At 42.6% G+C, this 9,230-nt stretch overlaps 1 protein-coding gene across 1 annotated transcript in view; it reads right to left on the reverse strand.

Moving 5' to 3' along the window:
- Positions 1 to 9,230, reverse strand: part of LOC137631205 (SID1 transmembrane family member 1-like) — a 60,000-nt gene that overhangs the window by 49,017 nt on the left and 1,753 nt on the right. Inside the window, exon 2 of the mRNA XM_068362952.1 lies at positions 2,147 to 2,280. Within this exon, the coding sequence (XP_068219053.1) occupies positions 2,147 to 2,280 (134 nt within the window). The remainder of the gene's footprint in view (positions 1 to 2,146; positions 2,281 to 9,230) is intronic.

Raw genomic sequence — 9,230 nt, forward strand, 5'->3', positions numbered from 1 at the left:
AAGTTTCCAGTAAAGCGACAGCCGAAATCAAAGAGAAATACTTCACCAAAGTCGTGAAAATACTCCAAGAACATAAGCGTATCCCAGAACGTCTTGCCGGAAGCACGACAGAGGAAAAATTGAGGAGGTGTCAACAAGAAGTACTATAGTACCTGGCCACAGGTGGCGCTGGTAAGTACACCCCCTTCTAGTATTGTGATAGCTGGCGTATCCCTCCATAGAATTCTGTCGGGCAACGGAGTTGACAGCTACATGATTATCGGGTAAGTTTAATATTGAAAAATTTCATGATATAACTTAGCACAAAAAAAAAAAAAAAAAAAAAAAAAAAAAAAACAACACATTTTTGTTGAACGATAATAATACAGTAAAAATTTCTGCCACTAACTATGTCATTTACCTACCCCAAAAATGTTGAAAAGAGGATAGATTTTTTTAGCCAAAAAAAACTTTTTTTTTTTCCCATTTCAGGAAATGCTCCCGTTTGGTTCCTCCCCACCCACCCCCTGGATCTCAGAAAATGGTGCTCAATTATCATAGAATAAGTGTTTAGAATAGTTTTAGTTTATTTACATACTTAGATTTTAGGTGAATTTTTTTGTATACTTATTTTTTTAATTTATTTGTAATAAATATTTATTTTAGACTTAGCTTTCATTTACTTTTTTGAAGAATAGAATACTCTTTGAAGTTTCTTTTAATAGTAAAAGGTCGTGAATTGCTTTGTAGATGAATTTTTTATGAATTATTTTGGAGCTCGGGTCGAGGTTGACCCATCGATACCTAATTAAGGTGGTCAAATAACGATACCTATCCAGGGTTAAAAGAAGTCAAATCATTTATTATTTGTTGCACAGAGGTTCTTTTATCTGAAAGTTCAAAGTCAAATAATCTTGTCTAAGAGATTTTACTGAACTCAAATATTGTACATTTAACAGTAGATATAATTTTCTTAATAGAATTTTATTAAAGACAGCTCCAACAAACCACAAAGCTAAAATATTGTAGGCAATACATACCCAAACTGAAGAATGAAACTTATAATTTCATACAATATCAACACCCCTTTCCATATAGTATTTGAAGCATCTGTGGTTAATAATGCAATATACTATAATGAACCATCTAGGGGATTCTCAAGTTGTATTATTACTTTTTTCTTTTCACTTAAGTTGAGATTAAGATATTATCTGCAAAAATTACTTGGATAACTCAAGAGCCACTTTAACTTATTTTTTTCTGAATTATAAAACATACTAAATTGATCACTGTAAAAGTTGTTCACCTCCAAAAATTATACCATATCCAACTTTAAAAATAAAACAGTCCTATGTCTGTGAGTAATGTGATTAACCACAGTCAAATTCTAGTTCATAATACAGTATAATAAAAATAAAAATAATACAGTATAATAAAAATAAGACTGCTTATGTCACAGCATCAACATCACAAAATTCACACGACAAGATAGTGGAACAACACTACTGTAACTTCTTTCAAACATTTATATTCGACAGATAAATGTTTTATTTATCAGTGTCATCCATTGCTAGTGTATAATCCCTATTACGGTATACTGTACTTTCTGTAATATCCAGTAATAATAATATTACCAATTACCCGTACGTCTTTGTGATATCCAATGTCCAGTTCTAATAATATTACCTTTGTCATGCTTAATGTTATCTATCGCGAACCCCTGATGACATTATCGATTTCATTCCCTTTTATTTTACTGAATAATTCCTCGGGCTTGTATTCAGTTTCTTTGTCAGTTCACTTGCACATCTCAACACCTACTGTTTAGGTATGCATGCTTTGGTAATTTTCTCATTTTTTTCACTCTGCCTCATTATTCTTAGCATTTCCTTTGTCTAAGTCATTCTATCAAAAATCTTTTCAGTCTATCTTTTTATTCCCCAGCTTATGCATTAAAAATGTTTCTTCTTCCACTACCAAATACTGAATACAGTCTACGATAAATGCGATATAGTACAGTATAGTATAGCTAAGATTCCGTTAACTAATTATTAATTATACTTAAAGTAAAGGCAACTGCAAGAATGAATAACAGATATAAAAAGAATTCAAAATTGCAATAGCAGAGCAAGCTGTACCCAAAAAGGTCAATGATAAATTTACATACAGAATAACATTGCTGGCTGGGGGTTCCAAAGGAAGTTGCCAGGATAGGACACCACGCTGCTGTCGAACGACCACCAACAATGGATTCGTGTAGTCAGAATCAGCACTGCTTACAGTTACACGCACTGCTTTTTTCTGGAAGAAAAAAACTTTAATTTGAACCGATATATTAACGTAACTAAAACATATAAACAGAAGGCTATATACAGTAAATTCTGTAATGTAGTATAACAATCTTTAAAGCAATTTGTATTTTTACTAACTATACAAATCTGAGACCTTGAATAGCAGTCTAACATTGGCAAAGCTGAAACAGCCATTAAACTTTTAACAATAGTTCTCTTTCTTGAGGGTACATTCGGGCACCCTATTCTATCTTATTTTTCTCCTTTTTATTTGAAGGTTTTATAATTTATACATGTATATGAAATATCTTTTAATGTTGTTTCTGTTCTTAAAATATTTTATTTCAATTTCTCATTGCTTCTCGTGTAGTTTATTTATTTCCTTGTTTCCATCTCTCACCGGGCTATATCTCCCTCTTGGAGACCTTGGGCTTATAGCATCTTGCTTTTCCAACTAGGGTTGTAGCTTAGCTAGTAATAATAACAATAATAATAATAAACAGTTGGCCACCAGGTCCTGCCCAGGCGACATGAAGAGCAACCCTCACTTTGACCTTTCGCTTCGTTAACTGACAGGGTAAATGTCAATGAGCTTTGGTCCAAAAGGGAACAAAAATCAAGATTCCTGTCAACCCCCTAACATCTGTGAATAGGAATGTAGATGGAATTAGGGTAGACCATTGGCAATTGGTAAGTCAATGAAGAATCTACAGTATTTTCATATAACATCTGTCCAGTGCATAGACATTACAGTGATACCTTGGTAGTCAAACGACTCTAAATTCGAACAAATCGGAGTTCGACCAAAAAATTAGAGTAATTTTTGCTGCGGTGTTCGAACAAAAAATCGGAACTCGAACACAGCCGAAGCCGTGGCCGAGTGAGATGAGCGGCCATCTCGGCTACTCTCGCCTGGTCGGGTAGCATCATTTCAAGAGAGATCGTCAGTCCGACAACACGTGTTGAGAATTTATTGTGATTTAGTGCGTTTTATTGTCTTGTTTTGCTGATAATAATGGGCCCCAAGAAAGTTAGTGATAAAGGGAAGGATAAGAGGAAAACAGTGAGAACAACAATTGAGTTGAAGAAGGAAATCATTGCGAAATACAAGAATGGTGTACAGTACGAGTGTCTGATCTAGCCTTACAGTATGGCATGGCGAAGTCAACCATTTTGACCTTTTTGAAAAATAAGGAAGTGATAAAGAAAGCTAATGTTGCACAGGGAGTGACAGCAATTAGTAAGCAAAGGCCACCAGTAACTGAGGAAATGGAAAAGTTGCTCCTTATATTTATTAAAGAAAAGCAGTTGGCCGGGGATAGTATAAGTGAAGCTTTCATTTGTGAGAAAGCTCTTCATATTTATGAAGAATTGGTGAAGAAAAGTGCCAGTACTAGTGAAAGTGATTCGTCATTTACTTTTAAAGCAAGCAGGGGCTGGTTCGAGAAATTTCGGAACAGAACTGGTATTCACCATGTGACTAAGCATGGGAAGACAGCCAGTTCGGATCACGCGGCGGCTGAAAAATACGTTGGCGAATTCGACCGATACATTAAGGAACAAAATTTTATCCCACAGCAAGTCTTCAATTGCGATGAGACCGGGTTATTTGGGAAGAAAATGCCAGCCAATACATACATTGATAATGTTAATGATAATGTTATATCTCACTTTAGAAGAATAGTGCAGAAGAGAAAGAAGCAGCTGACAATTGACATGTTTTTCATAAAAGAAAAGAGAGCTACTACATCCCAGCCTGATTCCCCTCCAAAGAAGAGAGACAGAAGAGAAAAAACCCCTGAAGGAGATTTGCCCGACCTTTTACTGGAGAGAAAAAACCCCTGAAGGAGAACTACCCAGCCACTTCATGGAAAGGGACTCTCCTTCCAAGCAGTAACCTCCCCCTTCCATCCTCTCCACATCCATTCCTGTATGCCATCGAACCGCTGCTCAAAGGTACAGTAAATGGTTTAAAATTGTTTAATAGGGTTTTCCGACCAATTTCGTACACATTTAAATAATTATTGTTGTTTAGGTACACGTTTTATTAATATTTTGGGCATTTTGGAATGCGTAGGAACGTATAAAAATAAATACCATTATTTCTTATGGTAAAAAATGTTTCGGTACTCGAACATATCGGTGGTCGAACACTGATCCTGAACGGATTATGGTCGAGTACCGAGGTATCACTGTATATGATTAATGAATATACTGTATATACAATGGTTTCAATATTAACCTTGCTCAGAAGATGGAGGAAATTACCTCAATACAATATCAATTGTAAAGAATAGACCCTCCAGTGAATAGCTTACCTGCATCTATTATCCATTTCAGCAACATAACGGCAAAACTTCTGCATCCCAGGAGAGGGGAAGAAGAAGGAAAAATTTCCAGACTTTCTTACCTTCCATTCTAAATTTATGTCATAACTACTACTCAAACGTGATGTTACTTGTGAGGGAGCTGGGCTCGCTACATTACTTGTTGAGCGGCTACCACCAGTCCCAGTGAAAAGGTATCCAGGGAAATTGTGGGTATGTTCCTGAAGATAGTGGGCAGTGAAGGTCATCTGTAGGCATCCTCCCACAGGTGGTAGGTGATGAGGAATGCCATTCCAAGTGGGAGTGGCCACTTCGGCCAGTTCCCTTTCCTCCTTTCTTTCCTCTGAATTACTTGGTCGCTTTCTGGCCTTTTGATGGAAAGGGCAGCTTAGACGCCTTTGCAGGTCCTGAGGACCTAGAAGCTGAAGGGTGAGAAGAGGAAGGTGCTTGCTGAGAACGAGCAGACTGGGAATGTCTTCCATAGGTCAGCGATGTCATGGCCCTAAGGAGGAGAGAATCGTTAGACGATTTCCTCAATGTCTCAGCATCCCTATCTATCTCTTCCGGAACAAAGAGAGATGAACCCTCGAGGGTAGAATTCCTCAACCGAGAGACCTCCATTTTCAGCACCTGTTTGTGGAACCTACCTATGACGGTATCCCTTCTCTTGAAAATGGCGTTCGCCCACAGGTTGACAACGTGGTACGATAGAAACTCAAGAGTCCAGGTACCTGACAACAAGAAAGACTCCATAGTCTTCCTGGCAGACTCCTTTGAAAGATCATGGGAGCGGACCATGAAGCCCAAGGATCCTAGCCATAAATTGAGCCACAAAGCAGCATGCATGGCGTACTTTGCGCCTCTCCCTATGTTTAGGAGCTCAACTACCGAGAGGGAGGCCTTCAGAGAGGAGAGGGTCTGAGTCGGTACACCCTTCGTTAAGGACTCTACCGAAGGGTCGAGGGTCATGGTGGAATGCGGTTCCCCTTCGATCTCATAATACTTCCTTTGTAGAAAAAACGGAAGTGGAAGGGACCGAGAGGAGGACCCTGTCCTCAAGGAACTAGAAGTTCCAGCTATCTGGGCGACAGCTTTCCTTTTAGCAGCTGTCAAATCCTTGGACCAGGGCAGAGCTGCACTAGAACTTGAAGGCTTCTGGGTTTCTAATATCTCGTCAAGAACCATATTCTTCCCTTCCTGGATGGTGGAACCAAGAGTGAACAGACTGTTGATGGCCCTCATACAGTCAACGACCTGTCAAAAGGTATGTTCTGACTCTTCTGTTCGGTGTGATAGTTCAGACTGGCGGCCCCCTTTGGAAGATTCTCGTCCTAAGAATTTAAGGGGTCGTCCAGCTCCAGGCTCACATCAAGGCCTGGGGTAGGTCAGGGTCATCAACAAAATCACTGGGAGGACCCGCCAAAGAGGACCGTCTTTGTGCCTCGGCCATTCTAGCTTCCTGTGCCGCAGCGTTCTTAGCTTTCGTCTTACTGTGCTTCAATCCCCTACGCACAGGATATTCCTCCGCGGTCTTAGGAGGGGGAACCTGCAAGGTTTTTGAGGCACTTGACGAAGCCTTAGCAGTAGGAGCTAAAGGCTCCTACTCTGGAGGAGATAGAGAAACCATACATTGGTCCGGAGGCACTACCTCAATTTCTGGAGGGTTGAAGGGATGGATCCTGATCTCCCTGGGCGAACCTATGTCCCTACTAGTACTAGGACGGATGATGTAGGCGTGAGGCAGTGTTACACCTCTCATCCTTCTCTTCTGCTTCTCAGTGATGACCTCCTCTACCTTTACTTGCGTAAAGGGTAAGTTGGCCGTATAAGGATCAGAAGGAATAGGACCTTCAGCACGCGATCGGGGTGGAGGTGATCTACGCACTCTGTCTGCCGTCGACTTCCTTCTAGGGTCCTGACTCCCTACACGAACTCGACGAGGGTTCCAGTGGGATCCTAGGGGTTGCCTTGACTGAGACAGTCAGAAGTTATGACGGTGTAGGAGCCACATTCAGTCTTCAGGATGGTGGAGATGAACGTATTCACCCAAGGAGGAAGCTCTGAACCTCTAGGTAAACACTGGAATTCCCTAGGAGTGTCTCCTTTGTGTGGAACTCTAGAAGGAGCTCCAGTTGACAGAGGTGATAACCTCTGAGACAGAGGAACATGTTCCTTCGGGTGCGAAGGAAGGCACCTGAAGCAAGGTCCGGACTAATAGGCACGTTAGCGAACCTATTAGGGGGTTCCTTGAACCCTTCTGGAAAGGGTGTCGGTCTTCCACTGGAGGTAGAAGATGCAGAGGGTCGAGGCTAAGGTGTTGGTGCTGCACTTGTTCACGGTTCCGACACACCTGCTCGTGAATTGCTCGCGGAAATCGCCGATTTGCTCGTGAAATCATGAGATTCACGAGCATAAGTGCTCGCAATAGAAGCACTAGGAGCCACACAGGAAGAGGAAGGTCTAGTACCTTCCTGCTGCCCCAGAGAGGCACCTAAGTCCGACGAAGTCGCCAAAGGAGGCCTCTGAGTAGGGACTACTCTAGTTGGAGAACTTATCACAGCGGGACGCGTTTCCAAGTGTCACATAGGTGAACGCTTTGCTAGAATTCCCAGGTGGTGAAAGACACTGGGGGTTTAGCTGGATGCCTGTTAGAGGAACGACCATTCTCATCTTCAGGTTCAGTCCGAGGTCGTTTGGAAGGTCTGGTTGAGGAGCTACGTGCTGATGGACTATGCGTAAGCCTACCTCTACCTCTAGACAAGGAACGTCTAGACCTTGATCATGAACCTGCGGTTCGTGATCGTGAACAAGAAGTTCGTGAAAGGGAAAGAATCTAGCTCTCGTCTGAGAACGGTATAAACATCGTGAATGCCTAGCTCGCGAGCGAGAAAGTCGTTCTCGTGAACACTTCCCATGTGAACAGGCACTTCGTCTTCACGAGCGCCATTCTCATGATCTAGAACGCGAGCATCTGGACCTAAGTCTAGACTTTACTCGTGATCGTGTAAAGCGCTATCACGAGGCTGATCCTCATGGAGAGAAATGCCTCCAAGGAGACCGTTGAAACTTGCGGTCTCGTGAGCACCTTTTAGAAGAAGAGCGCTCGGATTGTGATGACTTACGATTGAAGAGATCTTCCGATCGTCACTATCATTGATCAGGGGAAGAGAGTCTAGAAAGGCGAGGCGATGGCAATGCTCGTCCTTTAGCGCTGCTGGTGGTAGGAGCGGTGGTCCCCGAAAGATTACACCTGCAACCTGCAGGTTCCTATGGGCGGGTTGCTGTGGGGAGAACCAAAGAGTTGAAGGTTAGGGGACAACGAGGTCCCAGGATAGAGAGGGGGTTCATTGTCAGTCAGGGGCCATTGGAGAGGCGAATGCGAGCGATAACCTCGTCCATGCATGGAAGGGCCAGGAAAAGACGAAAGATGGATCTCGCACAGTTCCAGAGTGCGAAATGTTGACAACTCCGGAGAAGGGTCCTTCCTGGCACCACGCTGAAGAAGGCGCAGCAGCTCCTCCTACGAAGGGGGTACCGATATCCCTAAGGAGGATCACACCTGCAGAAGATCTGAAAGAGAGAATGGCTCGCCAGCGGGTGGAGGAGAAGTTGCCACTCTAGGGAAAGCAACAACCTCCCCAGTACCCCAGGGTTGCCAAGGAGTTAATCGATCTGTGCTCCTGCTTGATCGTCCCTAGGAAGAGCGCGAGCGAGAAGGAGCTTTTGATAGATTTGGGGGTGCGAAAAGAAGAACGTACTTTGCTCGGCCCCTGAGGGAGAACGGTCGCACTTTATCTTCTTCCTACACCGACCAAACATCTCCCATTGGGAGGCAGATCACTCCCTACAATATGCGCAAGGTGAACCCTGCTCGCATCGATGCCCTCGGCATGTAGGATACAGAGTGAGGGTCGGTCTCCAACGACGACATGAAGGTCCTGTACGCGGCACCCTCGCACCCTGGACAGGCTCGCATGATGAAGGCGATTGCAAGAGAAGATACGCACATCTGATAAGAAAAAGCAAAATTGAAAAAGTCCAATGACAGTCAGGAAGAGAGCAGACACGTCCGATCTCAACTGAGCCAAAAGAAAAAGTGACGTCTTACTGCTGTGAGAGTATATATAGAGGCAGCTGGGTAACCCCAAGCCTACCCGCAGACGCGGTTAGGCAGAGTTGCCACCTCTCAATTAAAGTCTAATGGCTACCTTACCGCTACGCTGAAAGATATTCCACATAAATAACGGAAGGATTGTTAGTATGGGAAAATTACTAAATTTTGGAAGGTCAAGGTCAAGCAAAGTATCCAATTCACATAATCAGCCATAAGCTTGGACATCGATATCCCAGAGACTTTAAACATGGTTCACACTTGAGTGCATGAAAATCCAAGCCAATTAATACATATTAAGGACAAAGGTCAAGGAAAAAGTTGAGCAATAAGCTGCCGCGGTGGAGGTCTGCACTCTACTAAGTGCCCCTCTAGTTAAATACTTAAATAAAATTACACTAAATTTCACAATAAACTGAACTCCCCTGTGTGAGATGTCTTCTCGAGACCGTAGTCACATTGAGACTGAAGCGGAGGGGGGAAAAAATTTATCTCGTAAAAAAACTTCCAGGAACTTATGCA

Source organism: Palaemon carinicauda, chromosome 39 (genome assembly GCF_036898095.1).
Source record: "Palaemon carinicauda isolate YSFRI2023 chromosome 39, ASM3689809v2, whole genome shotgun sequence".
In the NCBI taxonomy this organism is placed as follows: Eukaryota; Metazoa; Arthropoda; class Malacostraca; order Decapoda; family Palaemonidae; genus Palaemon; species Palaemon carinicauda.